The sequence below is a fragment of the Carcharodon carcharias genome, chromosome 5 (assembly GCF_017639515.1).
Source record: "Carcharodon carcharias isolate sCarCar2 chromosome 5, sCarCar2.pri, whole genome shotgun sequence".
Lineage (NCBI taxonomy): Eukaryota > Metazoa > Chordata > Chondrichthyes > Lamniformes > Lamnidae > Carcharodon > Carcharodon carcharias.
Genome location: NC_054471.1, coordinates 59,524,454 through 59,546,738, shown reverse-complemented (window position 1 = coordinate 59,546,738; position 22,285 = coordinate 59,524,454). Strand labels below are relative to the sequence as shown.

Sequence of the window (22,285 nt, the reverse complement as noted above, 5' to 3'; positions counted from 1 at the left end):
TACTATTAATACTTAATTTTTTTATTGTTTTTAATCTGCCAGTTGTTTAGACTCAGTCCCTAAGCAGCAGTACTCATTAGCCTATCAACTTCCGACTTCCCTGTGATGTGAAACCTTGATTTTTTTTTCTAAACATGGCTCTAAACCTACAGACTATTTAATAGAGAGAGCCTCACTCAGTTTCTGTGAATTCTCGCTTTCTCTCACTGGCTTTTAGCTCCACTCAGCTCCTCATTTTGTTATATAATGAATAAGAATTTACATCAGTTTCCCATTTTAGAATTTCTGAAAGTTGACTTTGAAACATTGATAAACTGTTGTACTTTCTGAGTTTGTGTTACATTCCCTTGGTTAGAATCAGGTTGCTACCTCACAGCATTGTGCACCTTCTCTAAAAAGGTATGCAGGATAGTCTGTACTACAGAGATCTTCTTAGCTGTCAGTAATGTGTCATTGGAAAGTTATTTTGTTTTACAGGACTGTCAGTTCTGTTACTTTTTCATATTATCCAGCATGAAGCAGCATGCTTCCACGAATTGTGTCCTAATCAGCCTTGGCTAGCAACTGATTTTCAAGCAGGCTTTCTGAGCAGGAGTTTAAGGTTCTACCTGTCTTCTATTCAGTTTATTCAACCCTTCACTTTCAGAAAGAAGCGAGCAAACAAACAGAAGAGATTAAAAAACTAAAACAAGAGAACCAAGCATTAGTGGTGGATCTGGAAAAGACGAAGAAAGAGTGTAACATGGCTAAAGCACAACTTAGTTATACTTCAGGTAAGTTATACAGATTAATCTCTTCAAGGCAATTTAGATCAAGTAGAATCTCTTGGGTTGTTCTTGTTGGGTTTAATGTATTTTCAAAGCTAAATAATGGATACATATATTATTAGAAGACAGAAAACCATCAGTAGACTTGCAAGTTAATTGATTTGAGCATATTTTGTGAAATTAGTAGTTTTAGAACACAGTTTCACATAATATAAACACATTTTGAGACTACCATAGCATAGTAGTGTTTTGGATAGAAGACGTTACAGACTGGCTGCCCATTTTAAAGAAACTCTGGCTTTATTTTCCGTCAGTACATTTTGAAATTCTCTCTTCCTTCTACTGCTTCCCTTAAATCTTTTAAAGTTTACTTGTAGGTGATTATCTCTCGCCACTAGTATGCTCTCTGCGGCCTTCAAATCTCCAACTAGGAGCTATGTTCATGAGCTGACTTAAGTGTAAACTGAACAATTCCATTAGTCTGTCTGAAACTTGCATCCACCCATTTAACAATACCTATTTTACTTTATACATTGCCCTTCACAAAAAAAATCTCAAGGCACTTCACAGAGATATAATTTAAAAAATGAATGCTGAGCTAAAGATGGGAGTTTTGGGAGAGGTGACTTAAAACTTAGTGAAGTGGGTTGTACAGAGGATCTTGAAGATAGGGAAAATGGTGTAGGGGCAGAAATCAAAATGTGAAATGAACCAGATAGAATAATGAAGATGAAAATCCTGAATTGATTGAAGAAACATTTAGTTACTGCAATAGGGAAACTTAAATATGTGGCTGGAAGAATTAAGATGGGTAGAATGCCTTTCCCTATCTGAAATTGTCGTGCATTTTTTAATCACAAGTCATATTCCTGGTTTAAAAAAAGTATTTAATCTAGGTGATAAAGAGTTTGAGATGAAGATAATGGAAGAACAGCACAAGCAAGAAATCCACCGTCTCAACAAGAGATTACAGTGGTATGCTGAAAATCAGGAGATGTTGGATAAGGATACATCACGGCTTAAAGCAGCAAATGTAGAAATTGAGAAGCTGAAGGAGCAGGTACAGAACATACTTAGCAGAACAAAGTGCAACTTCATATATTTCAGATAAATACTGATAAACAAGCTTAGAATTTCTTGAGCTTTTTCTCCTAACAGTTTGACTTCAGTGTTGAATGGTTAACGGTGAACCACTGAGATGTGTAAAATCTAAGTTGGTATTGCTAGTAACTTCTAAGTTACATGGGCACAAATATGCAAGTGAACATCAAATCAATGAATTATAGTCTCTTCCCCTCACCATTATTTTGGAAACCATGATATATGCTAGCTTTTTATGAACCAAAAAAAATTGTTTTAGTTCTATGACAAATGTGCCTCCTGCTGACTGTTTGAACTGAATGCAGAGTCTTATCGCTGCTAGAAATTCTTCAAATGCACTCTTATAATGGGCATGAGAAAGAAGTGCCAAAGGAATATAGAAACAATTGTTCCAGTCAGTCACTTGAGCCAATTATCCATGCCTTTTGCACATGTTCTCTATTGAGAAATCATTTATCTATTAATACTTAAAGCTTGGACGATAATTGGAAGAAGACTGTTGATGTAAAACAGAGTCAACCCTACACAGACAGTAGGGCAGGACTGACTGTCAAAATTGGATTAGTGGCAGGAAGCAGAGGGTAATGGTCGAAGGTTGTTTTTGCGATTGGAAGCCTGTGACAAGTGGTGCACCGCGAGGATCGGTACTGGGACCCTCGTTGTTTGTAGCGTACATTAATGATTTAGACGTGAATATAGGAGGTATGATCAGTAAGTTTGCAGATGACACGAAAACTGATACTGTCGTAAATAGTGAGGAGGAAAGCCTTAGATTACAGGACGATATAGATGGGCTGGTAAGATGGTCAGAGCAGTGGCAAATGGGATTTAATCCTGAGAAGTGTGAGGTGATGCATTTTGGGAGGACTATCACAGCAAGGGAATACGCAATGAATGGTAAGACCCTAGGAAGTACAGAGGATCAGCGGGACCTTGGTGTACATGTCCATAGATCCCTGAAGGCAGCAGCACAGGTAGATAAGGTGGTTAAGAAGGCATATGGGATACTTGCTTTTATTAGCCGAGGCATAGAATGTAAGAGCAGGGAGGTTATGTTGGAGCTGTATAAAATGCTAGTTAGGCCACAGCTGGAGTACTGTGTGCAGTTCTGCGTGCCACACTGTAGGAGGGATATGATTGCACTGCAGAGGAGATTCATCAGGATGTTGCCTGGGCAGAAGTGTTTCAGCTCACAGTACCATAGATTCCCTGGACAGCCATATTATAGAGTCATCGAGTTATACAGCACAGAAACAGTCCCTTCAGCCCGTTGTGTCGGTGCTGGCCATCAAGCACATATCTATTTTAACCCCATTTTCCAGTTCTTGGCCTGAAGCCCTGCATGCAAGAAGAGAGACTGGATAGGCTAGAGTTGTTTTCCTTAGAGCAGAGAAGGCTGAGGTGGGGGGGTGGTGGGGGGGAACCTGATACAGGCATACAAAATTATGAGGGGGGTGGATAGGAAGAAACTTTTCCCCTTAACAGAGGTGTCAATAACCAGAGGGCAATGATTTAAGGTAAGGGACAGGAGGTTTAGAGGGGATTTGAAGAAAAGTTTTTTCACCCAGAGGGTGGTTGGAATCTGGAGCACACTGCCTGAGGAGCTGGTAGAGGCAGGAACCTTTGCAACATTGAAGTATTTAGTTGAGCACTTGAAACGCCATTGCATGCAGGGCTTCAGGCCAAGAACTGGAAAATGGGGTTAAAATAAATATGTGCTTGATGGCCAGCACCGACACAATGGGCTGAAGGGACTGTTTCTGTGCTGTATAACTCGATGACTCTATAATATGACTGTCCAGGGAATCTATGATACTGTGAGCTAAGCAGGACTAGCAGAAGCTGTGGTTCACTATTTTGACCTTGCTTGTGGGATGATCTGGAGATAACCAGAAAGTATAGATTGTGTTTCTAAGTGCATTTTGAGAAATTATGGGAAATGTAATCAATTCTTTAACAATATTTTCCAGCTAAGGCTTAGATCTGTACGAAAATCTTGAGCATTTGACTACCTGCAGATTTTTAGAATCAACCATGTTAGCTGAGCTCTTCATTCCTCATTGGGATGTGGGCATTGGTGGCAAGACCAACATTTATTGCTCATCCCTAGTTGCCATGTTGGGAGTGGTGAGGATAATGATCCAATTCTCTTTCGAAAGCCATAATTAAATCTGCCTCCACCACACTTTCAGGTAGTACATTCCACATCTTAACTACTCACTATGTGAAAAATTTTCCTCGTGTTGCCATTGCTTATTTTGCCTGTCACCTTGAATCAGTTCCCTTTGATTCTCAATCCTACACTTTCTCCCTATCTACTCTTTCTAGATGCCTCTTGATTTTCAACTTCTAACAAATCTCCTCCTAATATTCTCTTCTCCAAGGACAACAGCCCAAACTTCTCCAATCTATCCATGTAACTGAAGTGCCTTATCCCTGGAACCATTCTTGTGAATCTCTTCTGCACCCTTTCTAATGCCTTCACATCCTTCCTAAAAGTGTGGTGCCAAAAACTGAACACAGTATGCCAATTGAGGCTGGCCAGTGTTTTATACAGATTTATCATTACTTCCTTGCTTTTGCACTTTTTGCCCAACCTTACAAAGCCAGGATCCCAATGCTTTCTTGACCACTTTCTCAATCTATCCTGCCAACTCAGTGATGTGTACACACAACTCCCAGGTCTCTCCACTCCTGCACCCTCTTTAGAATTGTACCCTTTATTTTATATTGCCTCTCCTCATTCTTCCTATCATTTCTCTGCATTAAATTGCATCAGCCATTTTTCTGCCCATACCCACATGATTCTTTTTTCATTATCCCCCTCACAGCTCACAGTACTTCCAAGTTTTGTGTCATCTGCAAATTTTGAAATTGCTCTGTACACCCAAGCCCCGATCATTAATATATATCAAGGAAAGCAGGGGTCCTAACACCGATCCGTGGGGAACCCCACTATGTACCATCTTCCTTTATTTTTTATTCATTCATGGGCCAGCATTTATTTCCCATCCCTAGTTGCCCTTGAGAAGGTGCTGGTGAGCTGCCTTCTTGAATCGCTGCAGTCCATATGGTGTAGGTACACCCACAGTGCTGTTAGGAAGGGATTCCAGGATTTTGACCCAGTGACAGTGAAGGAACGGCAATATATTTCCTGTATGAGAAACAACTGTTCACTACTACTGTTTCCTGTTTCTTAACCAATTCCGTATTCATGTTGCTACTGCCCCTTTTATTCTGTGAGCTCTAACTTTGCTCAGAAGCCTGTTAAATGGCACTTTATCAATGCCTTTTGGGAGTCCATGTACACCAACTGCATCAACCGCATTACTCTCATCGACCCTTTCTGTTACCGCGTCAAAGTACTCAAGCAAATTAGTTAAATACTACGTCCTTAACAAATCTCTGCTAACTTACCTAAACAACTCCACATTTGTCCAAATGACTGTTAATCTTGTCCCAGATTATCATTTCTAAAAGCTTTCCCACTGCCAGTGTTAAACTGACTGACCTGTAGTTATTGGGCTTATCCCTGCACCCTATTTTGAACAAGGACGTAACATTTGCAATTCTCCAGTGATCTGGCACCATCCATCCCTTTATCTAAGGAGGATTGGAAGATTATGCCCAGTGCCTTTGCAATTCTCACCTTTACTTCCCTCAGTATCCTTTGGTGCACCTCCTCTGGTCCTTATGATCTATCAACATTTATTCAATGGACTCTAATCTTGCTGATAAGCTTGTTGCATGACCTGTTTAACGGACTGAATAACCTCCTCCTTGTTGTATCATTCTATGATTAAATTAAATGGGAAAGAAATGTCTTCTGTTTTCACTGAAAACTTGAAAATAGTAGTTCCAGTAAGTGGGTAGGATAGTAATGAACTACTTCCCCATGTTTTATCTATACATTTATTTGCAGCAACTTGTACTTCTATAATTGATATCACAACTTGTCTTTATATAGTTTACTTATATAACAACTTACATTTAACGTAATAAAACATCCATAGGCAGGTTGCAGAGGCAACATAAAACCAAAGATGAGACTAGCCGCATGAGAAGATATTGGGTCAGGTGACCAAGAGCTTGGTAAAGAGGTGGGTTTTAAGGAATGTCTTAAAGAAAGAGGTGGAGAGGTTTGGGGAAGGAACTTCAGAGCTTAGGGCCTAGGCGCTTGAAGGCACAGCCACAAATGTTGGATTGATTTAAATCAGGGATATTCGAAAGGGCTGGAATGAGAAGAAGGCAGATATCCCAGGGCAGTTGTAGGGCTGTTGTTTGCTATATTATTTAGCTGCAAGGAAAATATTACATGGGTATTCTTTTCCAGGATCTCACCGGAAAAAAAACATAATTGTGTCAGAAGGGATCTAATACAAACTTCCTTGGAACCGTGTAGCCTCTGACTCACCATTAGCATTCTAATTGGTTCAAATTTCTTACTCCAATTTACAAAGCACCTTTATTCAATTATCAGTGAACAAATTTCTTCCTTTATCTTCTTTCCAAATCCTTTCAATGGCCACCCTTATGCCTACCTTATTTTCTCAGCTGTACACCTTTGCAACCACGTAGCATCTGACTCAACAATGCTATGGAAAATATATCTGCCTTTATTATTTCTTTTCATATATATGTGTATTATTATCAAATTTAAATAAAATGCATTTTAAATTCCTGCATCACTCAAATCTTTGTTTTCAACATACAAATTTGTGAATTTGTAATGTTTAACCCTATTTGTTCTACTTTGGCAGGTAGAAAAGCTTACAGCTTTTTCCAGAGAGAAGCATTCACCCCCTGAGAAACGTGCAAAAGGGCGAGCTCTTGAAGCCAAACGAATTCAGGACCTTGAGCGGCAGGTTTGTATTTTTTTTAAGTCTAAATTTTAAATTTCCTATTTATAATATTAAACATTGTATGTCCTGTCTCATGTCATGTCCCAAAAGCTCTGGAGTAACCCAGGCATTGGCTTTAAAATTAGTTTTATTTAGGTTAATGTTTTAGAGGTTTCCATTTTTTTATAATCTATTTATATTTGGATTGTTTGGACTTCCCTGGTTTGTGAGTTATTTGGAGATATTATCTGTTAGGCTATTACTGGTTCTAATTTGTATCTTAAATTATTGGTATAAATCAGCTTTTATTATTTGTCATTCAGACGAGACAATCTTTGTGATTCACCCAGAGTTTTTAGCTACGGTCAACGATCTGTCATTTCATTTTATCTCAATCATAGCTGCTCATGGGAGCTTGGTTTTCTTCCTACTCTGCATGTACAGACTAGTCTGTTGGAATATATATGTGTATATATAACCCATATCAATATCTAATGCGCACACCCATATACGGTATATTTGAGTTCCTTTTCTTGTCCAATATTTTTATTCCATTCAAAGAAACTATGGCATAGATTTTCGTCTTTGCTGCTTGAACACTCAATATCACCTGGAAGGAGACTTAGAGAGGAAAATCTGACAGATAAAATCATGTGCTATATCAGAAACTGCCTTATTTTCCTGCAAGTTAAATTAAAGGAAATTATATTGGGTGGGTTCAATAACCTGCATGTATTTTTCTTTGCAAAACTTTTCTTTTCCCTATATAACTCTCCAACTAGACAGTAAAGACAAAAATCTACCCTTTTTGTGACCTGGTGCTCAATATGTGCACATGTGGATTTCTCATTATACTTTGCAAATTTTTAGCCATACTCGGGTGCAGCTGCAACTACTTCACCTGGTAATTTATCAGTTAAGGGAAAAGGTCAGGTACATGCTGTCTCTGTTGAAAAAAGATGTAACTCTTCCAAAAATAAATGATTACCAGACTATGAGAAGAGGACTGAGCTATTTCTTTAAGATTGATGAGTCACAAGGGTGTATGAATCTGCTGCATCTGCCTGTTTTGCTGGGGTCAGGAGTCTCTGACAAGCAATGTTATCTGCTCGGTGTCCACCCAAGTCCCACTCAAGAGCTATTACCATTTGTTGTTAAAACTATTGTCACAATTATAATAAACAATTAATTCTGAGATAAGGAAAATAACAAAACAACAGAAATACCATTCTTAGATTATTGCATGATGCCCACATGTATAAATACGGAACGAGCTAATTTCTCATTCTAATTCTGATAGGTAAAGGAAATGGAAGAAATAATTCGAAGGCGATATCCAAATTCCTTGCCTGCTCTTATATATGCAGCTGCATCTGTACCTGAAGCAGATTCTGAAACGTCAAGCAAACTGCATTTGAGAACTTTGCTAGAAAAAAGAATAAAGAAACTAGAAGCAGACCTAGAAGGAAAAGATGAAGAGGCAAAGAAGAGTTTAAGAGTAATGGAACAACAATTTCAAAAAATAAAGGTATATCTTATTGGCATTTACTGCTAAACTTTAATTTGGAGGGTATTTTGGGAAAACATCTAATTTACAAACAATATTGTAACATGATTATCATTTTTATCAGTTAGTATTCTCAGATGTCTTCATTACCTCTACCACTGCAGGTGAGGGAGATAATGTTTTCACCCCTATTTGGTAGGTTTAAAGTTATTTGTGAAGTCAATGGAAAATGAAGATGAAAAGGAGAAAAGGTATAAGAACAGATTTTCAACTGGAGTGAGTTGCTGTGGGGAATGTCTCACTGAAGGCCATCTCTTGTTTTTGGCTGTGAAAGATTTTTAATTGAAGAAAGCAACTCGTGCAACAATTCCGCCCCCCCACCCCCGTCAGGGAGGAAGTGCAGGAGCGGGCGCGAGCAGACGGGCTTCCAACTAGCGCTGCACCGCCATTTTACGTGGGCAGGCCAGTTAAGGCCCGCCCAGCATGACGTGCACCAGGAAGCACTATGCACTCCCTGTGAGGACATGGGGGATTCCCTCAGCCGGGAGTGCATTCTTTTGCGCAAGCACTCAAAAGAGCGCACAGATCTCCCTGAGACAAAGTGCTGCCTCAGGGAGATCGGCTCCAATTTAAAACGTTGAATAAGGATTAGAAAAAAAATTTCCTTCCATGTTCCCCCATGTGACACATGCCCGATGTCACCCCACATCATTTTATGTGTCGGCGAGTGGGCCCCGCCCCCGCTCGCTGACTGGAATATGCTGGCTCAGGAGAGTATTCGTCCTGTGAGACAGTTTGTTTTGAAAATCACGTCAGCGTGTTTTGGTGCTGGGAAGTTGTAGATTGTACTTATGGTTGCAGTAAAAGGCAATTTCTTGATTTGGGTAATTTTTCCCATATTTTACAGTTAAGAATCTATAAGGACTGTTGCCAAAATGGTAGTATCATTGTGTACCTTGGGAAAACATGTTTGGGGTTATTTTGTAAGATCTTTTCTAACTGTGTATCTTTTATCTTGTGTGTTTAAGTTTTATCTTTTCTTTAATTAAATATTTTTTAAATCTTCAAATTTTAAAAGTTATTACTGAAGTTTTGTGCTTTTGAGTCCAGTAGCTATCCCTCCTCGTATCCACAAAACAAAAAAAAACTACAATCAGCCGAGGTGGATTTCAATCTGAGATCTGGCTTGCTCAGCATTAACATCAGCTGCGAGTATAACATTTCCTAAAGAACAATAGTGAACCAGATGGGTTTTTATGCCAATCGACAATGGTTTCATAGTCATCATTAGACTTTTGATTCTAGATTTTTAACGAATTCAAATTTCATCATTTGCCATGATGAGATTTGAACCTGGGTCCCCAGAGCATTACACTGGGTTTCTTGATTACTAGTCCCTGACTAATGGACCGATTTCAATGCAATTTGATACACAGATAGGGTATTGCCCAGGAAGAACTGATTAGTTTTTGGCGAAGATGTGGAACTGGATCCTGATCTTGGAATTTTTTAAAGGATCTATTAACATTGGGAGATAGGGCAAATTGACTTTTTCTTTTAGAACATGTAGTTTGCTTTATTTAGAATGTTGTTAATTGGTTTTGAATGTTGTGGATTGTCACCGCTGCTGTGCTGGAATTTGTCACAGCTGTTAAAATGTGAGCAGAGTTTTCAGAGCAGGTTATTGGATGTTGATCTGAAGCCTCCTCAGGAGTTGGAAGTTCTTAATAAAAAGATTTCATTTTTAAGCTTTGTAGTTATAGCACATGAACCAGTCAGGGAAAAGCCTCGAGGAAGAGCTGCACAATTGTAATAATTTTGAGCTAACACGGTGTGGCAGAGTTATGCAGTCCACTGAGTGCCCTTTTCACTTCTTGATTTATAGATTCTTTAAACTTTTAATTTCATGTAACTATTTGCACAAAAACCTAAGACAGTTGAAAGATAAGAAAGGGGCATTGAGTCATCACTTCCGCACCCTAACATTGCCATGATAGTATTTAACCACATTTTGAATGTCTCTATTGGTTTTGTTTTTGCTACTACACTTGGCAGTTTGTCCCTAAGATCTTAATAAAGATTTTAAGATTCTGAATAACGTCATTTTTCCTGAGACTGTTTTAAAACTCTTTTTCTCATATTTAAATTAATATCTTCTCATGCTATTTTTCCAGTTTAATTTGAATTAATGTACCAGCTTTACCCTACCTGTATTTACACCATTAATATTTTGTGCATCCCAACAATGCCCCACTTAAGATTCTTTCTAAACTGTAGAGCTTCAGCTTTTCTAAACTTTTCTCACAGTTCAACCCTTGAATAATTGGAATCCTTTTGCTCTTTGTTGAGTGTTTGTCCTACCCTGCGACTTAAATCAAACAGGACGCTCACAAGTGTATTACTGACCAATGCACTGCAAAGCCCACCACAACTTCGAGCTCCCTATAGTTTTATATACATTTTCAATTTCTACTCCACATTGTCCAGGTACTGAAAGTGATGAGTTAAGCTAAGCCTCTTTCTAAAACTCAGAGGGAAACAGGGAAAACTCTCCACTGGTTGGAGTCATACCTAGCACAAAGGAAGATGGTTGTGGTTGTTGGAGGTCAGTCATCTCAGCTCCAGGACATCACTGCAGGAGTTTCTCCAAGTAGTGTCTTAGGCCCAACCATGTTCAACTGCTTCGTTAGTGACCTTCCTTCCATTATAAGGTCAGAAGTGGGGATGTTTGCTCATGATTGCACAATGTTCAGCACCATTCGCAACCCCTCAAATACTGAAGCAGTCCATGTTCAAATGCAGCAAGACCTGGACAATATCCAGGCTAGGGCTGACAAGTGGCAATAACACTCGTGCCACACAAGTGCCAGGCAATGACCATCTCCAACAAGAGAGAATCTAACCATTATCATCACTGAATCCCCACCATCAACATCCTGGGGATTACCATTGACCAGAAACTGAACTGGACTAGCCATATAAATACTGTGGCTACAAGAGCAGATCAGAGGCTAAGAATCCTATGACGCGTAATCCACCTTCTGACTCCCCAAAGCCTGCCCACCATCTACAAGGCACAAATCAGGAGTGTGATGGAATACTCCCCACTTGCATGCATGAGTGCAGCTCCCACAATTCTCAAGAAGCTTGATATCATCCAGGACAAAGCAGCCCGCTTGATTGGCACCACATCCACAAACATTCACTCCCTCCAGCACTGACGCACAGTAGCAGCAGTGTGTACCATTTACAAGATGCACTTCAGGAATTCACCAAGGCTCCTTAGACAGCACCTTCCAAACCCACGACCACTACCACCTAGAAGGACAAGGGCAGCAGGAAGACCAGCCACCTGGAAGTTCCCCTCCAAGTCACTCACCGTCCTGACTTGGAAATATATCGTTGTTCCTTCACTCACTGTCAAAATCCTGGAACTCCCTTCCTAACAGCACTGTGGGTGTACCTTAACCACATGGACTGCAGCGGCTCAAGAAGGCAGCTCACCACCGCTTTCTCAAGGGCAACTAGGGAGGGGCAGTAAATGTTGGCCCAGCCAGCGAAGCCCATATCCAGTGAAAAATCTTATCTAATTTATTGCATACTTACAAAGCACATTTTTGTGGTCAAAGTGTAATTATTTGCATTTTATTTTAAATGTTATTATTTACTGAATTGCATGGCGTATCTAAATCATTGTCAAATGTTTTACTTGATCATCTTTGCTGCTATGTCGAAAATCTGGAGATCAGTAAATTTGACAAGTTTGCATTTAAAATCTTTATTTAGGTTGTTAATGTAGCTTAGAAGAGGTCCAAACACTGACCACTGAGACCTCACTCAACTCTTTTTCTTCCAGCAGCCCTGCCCCTGCCACCATACCTCCACTCTACTATAATTCTGGCGTTATTCTTCATGGTGCTCTCAGCTTCTTTTTAACATCTAATCTGGTCTTAATTTCTAGCCTAGGTTCCTGGAGCTTTCAGTTTGATAGAAACTTTTCATGTTTTGTTAAAACTGCCTGAAAGCTCAACTAATCAATGTAGGGAGAACAGTGGTGTCCTGAAAAAGAGTCAAGGAAGTTGTCAGACAGGGTCTTCCTTTCCTAAAATAACGTTGGCTGCTCTGGTTGAAGGTATTATTACAAAGAAACACTTCTATCCTCCACACTTATATGTTCCACCATTATTTCAATTTTTTCACTTATTTGTCTTTTAATGGTACTGCAGCTCCCTTGATAGGATTTACTGTACATTTTTAAATATGCATCAGATTACCTTGCCTCAAGCTTTGCAGAATCTCACCAATGCCCACTGATGGTTTGTATCCCAAAATATTCCTTTCCCGTTTCCTTCAGAGCTTTAGGAGATGGCATCTGGTCTAGAAAATTTGTTTGTAAGCCTGTCATCCTGTCCTCACAACATGCTAGGATATTTACATGTATTGCAATCGTCAAAAACAGCACGTTAGGTTGGTGCTATCTTTGTTGTATGCTGCCAGGAAATGTTCTTTTAATTTAACTGCAATATTATATCTTTGGTTTTAGTATAATTTTTATATCTTTCAGCATTCAACTTCAATTATAACTTTTTTTAATGTACATTGCTGGAAGAAAGTTTTTGAAAGATTTTATCCTCCCTTAAATGTTCATCTATTTTTCTTGCACACTCCTTTGTTTCTATTTTATTTCCTTATTTTCCTTTCTTTTGCTCTGATTTTTGGTGTATGTTTATTTTTCTTAACTAAATCTTTAATTTGAATTTTCATAATTATAGTTTTAAAAGCACTCAATTTTCCCTCGACTCTGGTACCCTTCGGTAATGTTTCTCAGTTAACTTCACTTAGTTTGTTCTTCATTTCTTTGAACATGCGTACTTAATTATTTCCCCCGTAGCACTTTGATTAATGATAGGTTGCGCACTATGAATACATATGCTAACTTAGCCCTAATAGACATTTGTAGCACCTTCTTCATAGAATGTGTCTTCCACCCTTTCTCGCCTCTGCCCAGTCAACAAGCAACATATATTTTTAAACATTTCACTCTCCCTGGAACATCTTGCTTTCCCACCAACTTATGTTAAATATTATGACATACGGTTGATGTCACAAAGATGGCATCACTATGGTAACGACATCCCTCAACAGCCTGTGCCATCTGCAGGATGACTCAGGTGTTGCAAGATATAACGTAAGTAAATTATTAAGGCACTTCTACCATTCTATAGGAATTACATTTTATTGTCATTTATCATAATAATACTCAGCTTTTATCTGTCTGCACTATTTTGATTGTTAAGGGGTGAGTTTATTTGGTGGACAGTGAATGGCGCACATGGAGGCAGGCAGAGGACTGGAGTCTGTGATGCATGTACAGCTGCCAATGGCTGTTGACGACAGCAATGGTGGGTGGGGTGTTTGATAGAGAGAAAAAACAGTGGAAGGTAGGGGAAACCCTACAGCATAGATACTGGCTGAAAAGATTGTTTCTGAGTTATGGAGTGGGATTGATGGGAGGGGAATGGCATGGGGAATGAAAGGAATAGGATGGGTGTGGCAACGGAGGAGTGGATGAGATGCTAGAATTGGTTAAATGTGGCGAAATGGCAGGGCAATTATTTGATAATTATTCAAAGCTATACTTTATGCTAAAAGTGAAGGTTCACTAGGTTTGATTGCAAACATTTTAGAAAAGCTGTGAGGTGAATTAAAAGATTAGGCGATGACGTAATTGTATTGTTGCTGGACGAGTATTTCAGAGACCTAGGGCTATGCTGTGAGAACCCGATGGAATTTGAATTCAATATTAAAAAAAATCTGGAAATAAAAGCCTAATGATGAAACCATTGTTGATTGTCATAAAAACCCATCTGGTTCACTAATGTCCTTTAGGGAAGGAAATCTGTCACCACTTTGTTCCTTTGTCTGTGACATCTTTTGATTATCTGCTCCTATCACTGCTTGCTTGTCCCTACAACCATACCACCGCCCCCTCCCCAACTTCTCTCCCCTAACCCCCACCTTAAACCAGCTTATATTTCACCACTCTCCTAATATTCACTCAGTTCTGTTGAAGGGTCATGAGGACTCGAAACGTCAATTCTTTTCTTCTCCGCCGATGTTGCCAGACCTGCTGAGTTTTTCCAGGTAACTCTGTTTTTGTTTTGGATTTCCAGCATCCGCAGTTTTTTGTTTTTATCTCTGTCATACTTACCTAGTCAGGCCTACATGTGACTCCACACCCACAGCAATGTGATTGACTCTTAAATGCCCTCTGAAATGGCCTAGTAAGCCACTCAGTGGTATTAATCCGCTACAAAGTCTCAAAAAAGGAATGAAACCAGACGGACCACCCAGCATCAACCTGGACACTGGAAACGACAACGACCTGTCGACCCTGCAAAGTCCTCCTTACTAACCTGTGGGGGCTAGTGCCAAAATTGGGAGAGCTCTCTCACAGACTAGTCAAACAATAGCCTGACATAGTCAACCTCAGGGAATCATATCTTACAGATACTGTCCCAGACACCGGAAGGACAGATCCAGCAGAGGTGGTGGCACAGTTTAATACAGTCGGGAGGGAATTGCTCTGGGAATCCTTAACATTGACTCCAGACCCCATGAAGTCTCATGGCAAACATGGGCAAAGAAACCCCCTGCTCATTACAATGCATCACCCTCCCACAGCTGATGAATAAGTACTCCTCAATGTTGAACATCACTTGGAGGAAGCACTGAGGGTGGCATGGGCGCAGAATGTACTCTGGATGGGTGTCTTCAATGGTTCATCACCAAGAGTGGCTTTGAAGCATGCCTAATGACTGAGCTGGCCGAGTCCTAAAGGACGTAGCTGCTAGACTGGGTCTGTGGCATGTGGCCATAGAACCCACTTCACCTAATCCTCACCAACCTGCCTGCCGCAGATGCGTCTGTCCATGACAGTATTGGTAGGAGTGACCACCGCACAGTCATTGTGGAGACAAAGTCCTGCCTTCACATTGAGGATACTCTACGTCATGTTGTGTGGCATTTCCACCGTGCTAAATGGGATAGATTTCAAACAAATCTAGCAACTAAAGACTGGATACCCGTGAGACGCTGTGGGCCATCAGCAGCAACAGAATTGTACTCGAACACAATCTGTAACCTCATCGCCTGGCATATCCCGCACTCTACGATTACCATCAATCCAGGGGATCAACCCTGGTTCATTGAAGAGTGCAAGAGGGCATGCCAGAAGCAACACCAGGCTTACCTAAAAATGGAGTGTCAAACTGTGTAGCTATAACAGAGACTTACTTGTGTACCAAACATCATAAGTAGCAAGTGATAGAGCTAAGCAATCCCACAACCAAAGGATCAGATCGAAGCTCTGCAGTCCTGCAGCGGTGAATGGTGGTGGACAATTAAACAGGAGCCTCTAGGAGGAGGCTCCACAAATATCCCCATCTTCAATGATGCGGGACCCCAGCACATCAGTGGAAAAGATAAGGCAATTTCTACAATCTTCAGCCAGAAGTTCTGAGTGGATGATCCACACCAGTCTCCTCCAGAGGTCCCCAGCATCACAGATGCCAGTCTGCAGCTAATTTGATTCACTTCACATCATACCAAGTAACAGCTGAAGGCACTGGATAGTGCAAAGGTTACGGGCTCTGACAATATTCCAGCAATAGTACTGAAGACTTGTGCTCCAGAAACTGTCACGCCCCAAGCCAAGCTGTTCCAGTACAGCTACAACACTGGCATCTACCCGGCTATGTGGAAAATTACCCAGATGTGTCCTGTACACAAAAAGTAGGACAAGTCCAACCCGACCAATTGCTGCCTCATCAGTCTACTCTCGATCATTGGTAAAATAATGGAAGAGGTCATCATTAGTGCTATCAAACAATGTGTGCTTAGCAATAACCAGTGAGCGTCGCATTCACTGACACCCAATTCAGGTACTGCCAGGGCCACTCAGCTCCTGACTTCATTACAACCTTGATTCAAACATGGACAAAACAGCTGAACTCCCTAGTGACTGCCCTTGACATCAAAGCTGCATTTGACCGAGTGTGGCATCAAGGAGCCCTAGCAAAACTGGAGTCAATGGGAATCAGGGGCAAAACTCTCTGCTGGTTGGAGTCATACCTAGCACAACGGAAGATGGTTGTGGTTGTTGGAGGTCAGTCATCTCAGCTCCAGGACATCACTGCAGAGGCTTCTCAGGGTAATGTCCTCGACCCAACCTTCTTTGGCTGCTTCATCAATAACCTTCCTTCTCCCATAAGGTCAGAAGTGGGGATGTTCACTGATGATTGCACAATGTTCAGCACCATTCTTGACTCCTCAGATACTGAAGCAGTCCATGTGCAAATGAAGCAAGTTGCGGACAATATCCAGGCTTGGGCAAGTGGCAAGTAACATTCACCTCACACAAGTGCTCGGCAATGACCATCTCCAACAAGAGAGAATCTAACCGTCGCCTCTTGACATTCAATGACGTTACCATCACTGAATCCCCCCACCATCAACATCCTGGTGGTTACCATTGGCCAGAAATTGAACTGAACAAGCCATATAAATACTGTGGTTACAAGAGCAGGACAGAGGCTGGAAATCCTGCGGCGAGTGACTCACCTCCTGACTCCCCAAACCTTGCCCATCAAGGCACAAGTCAGGAGTGTGATGGAATATTCTCCACTTGCCTGGATGAGCGCAGCTCCAACAACCCTCAAGAAGCTTGAGATCATCCAGGACAAAGTAACCTGCAGGATTGGCACTCCATCCACAGACATTCACTTCCTCTACCACCAAAACACATTGGCAGCAGTGTGTACCACCTACAATATGCACTGCAGGAATTCACCACATTTCCATCGACAGCACCTTGCAAATTCCCGACCACTCCCATCTAGAAGGACAAGAGCAGCAGATACATGGGAATACCGCCACTTGGAAGTTCTCCCCCAAGCCCCTCACTACTTGTAAATATATCGCCGTTCCTTCCCTGGCGCTGCGTCAAAATCCAGGAACTCTCTCCCTAACAGCACAGAGTATACTTACAGCACATGGACTGCAGCAGTACAAGTAGGCAGCCCATCACCAGCTTCTCAAGGGCAATTAGTGATAGGCAATAAATGCTGGCTTAGCCAGCGATGCCCACATCCCATGAATGAGTAGAGGAAAAAAAATGTCCTGTGTTGTAGCTTTACCAGCTGACACCTCATTTTTAAATATGCCTGGTACTGCTCCTGGCATGCCCTCCTGCAATTTTCATTGAACAAGGGTTGATCCCCTGGCTTAGTGATACTGGTAGAGTGGAGGATATCCAAGCCCATGAAGGTACAGATTGTGCTCGAGTACAATTCTGCTGCTGCTGATGGCCCACAACACCTCATGATCACCCAGCCTTCAGTTGCTAGATCTGTTCGAAATCTATCCCATTTAGCAGGGTGGGAGTGCCATACAACACGATGGAGGCTATCCTTAATGTGAAAATGGGACTTCGTCTCCAAAAGGACTGTGCGGTGGTCACTCCTACTGATACTGACATGGACAATTGCATGTGCAGCAGACAGGTTGATGAGGATAAGATCAAGAATGTTTTTCCCTCTTGTTGATTCTCTCACTACCTGCTGCTCTGTCCTTAGGATGCGGCCAGCTCAGCCTGTAGCGCTGCTACTGAGCCACTCTTGTTGATGGACATTGAAATCCTCCACCCAAATTTGTACATTGGCATGCTGCCATGAAAGCATGCTTTATCCCAAAAAATGATTAGTTCATCACTGGGAATCCCTCTTTTAGCCAAGGTCCCATTGTCCAAGTGGTTATGTCTAATGATTTGTCTCAACCCATTTAAGTACCCAGATGAGTGTCTGGATGCTGTGCAAATGGGATAGGGAATGCGGTTCATTCACATTCCCCTGAGGTCATTGTTTTTGGTGGGTTTTTGCAGACAGGTGGACTCCATCTCAGTATTGTTGGAATGTGTAACGTAGTGATGGAAATTGTGTAGCCATTTTTTGCTGCAAGTTCAACTCATTGGAATGCGGCTTTGGTCTCGTTTTCAAAAGATATAATTTGGGGGTTTCCAGTCGGTAGATTCAAATCTTTCTTTGGTATAAAACATGTTTTCAACATAGCATGCCACTGCACAAAGTTGGACTCAAGGAAGAAGCAGTTATAATGTTGGTACAAAGCTTGAATTGGAATAAAACTGCTATCTGGGACGCCATTTTCTTCGCTGTTAGATGCTGAAATTATAGCAGGCAGATTTGAAGGATATAGAGTGTTTATTCCTTGAATAATATTGAGCCCATCAGATGTAAACCTGGCCTTTCAATTTGGAAGAAAATAGTTCTGTCTCGGAGATTAGTGTGATTTTTTAAAATAAATTAAAAATTTTAAGATGCCCCCTCATGTGACAGTGTCACACGAGCTGGGACATGTCAATGAATTTTATTTTTAAAAATGTTTAAACTTTAAAAACATTCATGAACCCTCATCCCGCTCGTGGATGAGGTTTCATGATAAATGCAAAGGCCGCGTAGGCTCTTCGCTTGCCCTCCCGCTAACCTTAAGGTTGGACGGGCAGCTGAGTTAATTATTTTAATTAATTAGTTTTTAAATGGCCTTAATAGGCCCTTGACAGATCGACAGGCCCCGCTTGCCAACTCGAAGATTCTGGCCATGATATAAACAGGTCACAAGGCAAGACTCATGACAAAATTTGCATTTATATTCCTTGGCCTTTTTTTTACCCATGCCTAGCTTTATGTAGATTTTTCCAGAGTGTGAAGTCTTTGGTAGAAAAATAACTAGAAATTCTGTTATTTAAGGAAGTACTGTTGTGATAAAGATACTCATTTGACTGCAGATACTTTCGGGTCTCTTTGGAAGTTGGTGAATAAAAGTTTAAACAGAAAAGATGAAAAAGCAATGTTACTGAAGAAAATGATTTTGAAGGATTTCCTCCTTTGTGTCCCTCTCTTCTATAAACCAAAGCACTTTTGTATGGTGTATTAGTTAGCACTGATGCAGTGGATCTCTATTTACATTGGAGAAAAGTATATTGCATGTAACCAAATGCTATTACACTCACTCCTTTTGTAATTAAATGTATGTTACTTAATCAATACCAATCTTTTACATGAGACATTAATGGTATTGCCTGTTCAGATGGACACAAAAGATTCCACAGCACTATCCAACATAGTACAGGGAGTTCTCATAGTGACCTGGCCATCATTTCTTCCTCAAACAGCACTACAAAGACATTATCTTATTTTGGCAAGTTATTGCTTTCCTGTTGATCAGATCTTGACACAATCGGCAGCCATGTTTGTTTGCAAAACAAATGTGACAGCATATCAAATATAACCCACTACTTGAAAATTGCTTAAGGATGTGCTAAGGACATGAAAGGCACTATGTAAAAGCCAGGTCTTTCTCAAAGGAGCTGCACAGTGGATTATATAAGTCAACAGCTAGGATATCCATCCTGCGCCCAGGAAATAAAAGGATGCAGGTTAAAAATAAAATAGAATGTTTTTATGAAGTCATAAGCTGAGGTAGTTGCACTGCAGGCAATATGGTCTGAATGAGATAGATGTTAAAGCTGAAAATCAGACCACAAAAGTATTTCCATTAAGTAATTTATTTGAAACATTTCTTATAGGCAACACGTTTCATTCTATAATTCACTCAATTGCCTTCTTTCACACATTCATTTTAATTAACAATTTTAACCACACATATAGGAAACAAACACAATCATTATACTCAAAAACATTATTTGAAGAAAAATACTTATTTTCACAATGAATTTACGTTCATTTGATTTGCTTTACTAGGCTTGGCTCTAGTTTAATTAGATACACAATTTTCACTATATATCTACTAATCATTCTCTACATCCTCAGTGTCACACTCAAAATCCTCAGAATCAAAATCCACATCTTCACCTATTTTCTCAATATTTCATCATCAGTGTCAAAGATAACATCTGTAGTATCACTCTACATTTTCGGTGTCACTGGGTGGAACCTTGTGCCCTGCCCTGTGGCCACTTTGGCTTGGGGGCATTTAATAGGTGGGAGGGTGGCGTGCGGGGAAATTGCCACCTCTTGCCTCCACCCTGTTTAAATTCATGACGGGAAACCCTATGGACGGCCTTCCTGTCTTGCCACCAATTGAGACACATGAAGGGAAATTTATACCCACTTTAGGGCCCCATCCCGCTGCAACTGGTATTAACTGGTGGAAGGTTCCTGGGGGGTGGGATCCCTCATTCAAAGGCACTCAATGCCTGATCAAAGGACCCAGCATCAGGAAGGTCAAGGGGCCTGCTAAAAAGTCACCTGCCTGGCCTTGCTGCTGACACCCCTTACTCTCTCTCCCTCAGTACACGCGCCCCTCAACACCCTGCCTGCCATTACTCAACAGTGCTGTAGCCTTCCTTGATCTGAGGCCTCAAGTGGCACTAGTACCAGCAGCAGCCACTGCCTGCTCAGTGATGCTGCTGAGTACAGAAGAGCTGCTGGCCTTTATTGGCCGGCAGCTCCTGACAGTTGGGCTTCACCCCGGCGCTTCCACAACATTCCACACCGATTCTGCATTTCCAGTGTTTGTTGCAACATTAACTATTTCATGATAGACCAGGATAGAAGTTCTTGCCCCTTGAGTCAAACAAAGAGATTTCTTGGTGATCCTACTCAGCTGTTATATTTCCTGATGTTTTTTCAAGAAGTGTTTTGATTTTGTTGCCATAAGATGGCTCACTTAAGGGTGGCAATCTAACTCAACCATTTGCTCAACATGTTGAAGGTGGTTACTTTTTCCACTTTATTGCACCACAATATTCACATATCTCAGATCTACTGCCAATATCATATTCTGGGTCTGATTCATAATTATGAGGAGGGTCACTGATGAAAGCTTCCTTAAGGAGTTGGTCTCTTACTTGCAGCCCTGGTGGTTCTTGCATTCTGTTGCTGTCTGTCAGCTTCGAGCTCTAGCCTCCTCATCTTCCCTTTCTCTAATTGCTGCCTGTTGCTTTCTGTCAATCTTTTGTATTTTTGCTTTAGCCTCTTCAACTTCCCTGATTATACATTCCACCTCTCACTTTCCTTTACCAAGTGATAATGTGTAGTGTCTCTGAACATAACTTACATGCAACAAATAAAATGAGAAAGAAAACAAATGAAATACGATAGAAAGTCAGGGATTTATTATGTAAATTTGTAGCATTCTTTCTTGAAATGTATGTTAAGTTTGGTTAACACATGTCTGAGTTATGGTAGGCAGGGTCGCAGGATCCCCTGCTAGAAGGCCAAAACTTCCATTGGGGCTGATTAGATGTCAAGTCCCTTACAATATGCCTCTTGGTTCAAGATATCATCCTGCCAAGTTTGGATGAGATTGGCCCAAGGTCCTCTGAGGAGTTTGCCAACGAACGGACAGACAGACATTTTGCTTTTATATATTCATTGAAGCAATGTAATAAGACACTTCATTCATTTATGTGTGCTCTGCCCGAAGGTAGATCCTTGGCTCATTGCATGCTAATGCTTCATCCTGAACCATTTTTGTCAGTAGTGGTTTGCTATTGCCTTTCACTTTCAGGGGCAGGGCGAGAAGGCAAGTCCCAAGTCTACCTCAGCCATAACGGGAATTGAACCCATGGTGCTGGTATTACTCTGAACGTGTGGTTCAATCTAGCCAACTGAGCTAACCGGCCCCAACAAAATACAACCTAATTTTTAAAAACACTGTGGATTCTGGAAATGAAATCAGAAAATACTGAAAATACTCAGCAGGTCAAGCAGCATCTGTGGAGAGCATAACACAATTACTGTTCCAGGTCGATGATGTTTCAGGATCTGATGAAAAGTTATCCAACTGTAGCCATTAGCTCAGTTTCTCTCTCAACAGATGCTGCTGAAGGTACCATCTAACATGTATTTAGAAAGTCAACTATAGCCAATATGCCGCAGTGAATGTTCTCTAATCTTTTGAACTAAAAGATGGGAAGCAAGAACTGTGCATATTCTGTTTTAATATGGTTGTGATATCCTGTTCCAGTA

At 40.9% G+C, this 22,285-nt stretch overlaps 1 protein-coding gene across 5 annotated transcripts in view; it reads left to right on the top strand.

Annotated features, from left to right (window-relative positions):
• Nucleotides 1-22,285, top strand: part of cep162 (centrosomal protein 162) — a 137,491-nt gene that overhangs the window by 95,066 nt on the left and 20,140 nt on the right. For all 5 annotated transcript variants that reach the window (XM_041188619.1, XM_041188618.1, XM_041188616.1 and 2 more), the window contains 4 exons: nucleotides 647-773; nucleotides 1,664-1,827; nucleotides 6,629-6,733; nucleotides 8,010-8,237. In XM_041188619.1, the coding sequence (XP_041044553.1) occupies nucleotides 647-773; nucleotides 1,664-1,827; nucleotides 6,629-6,733; nucleotides 8,010-8,237 (624 nt within the window). The remainder of the gene's footprint in view (nucleotides 1-646; nucleotides 774-1,663; nucleotides 1,828-6,628; nucleotides 6,734-8,009; nucleotides 8,238-22,285) is intronic.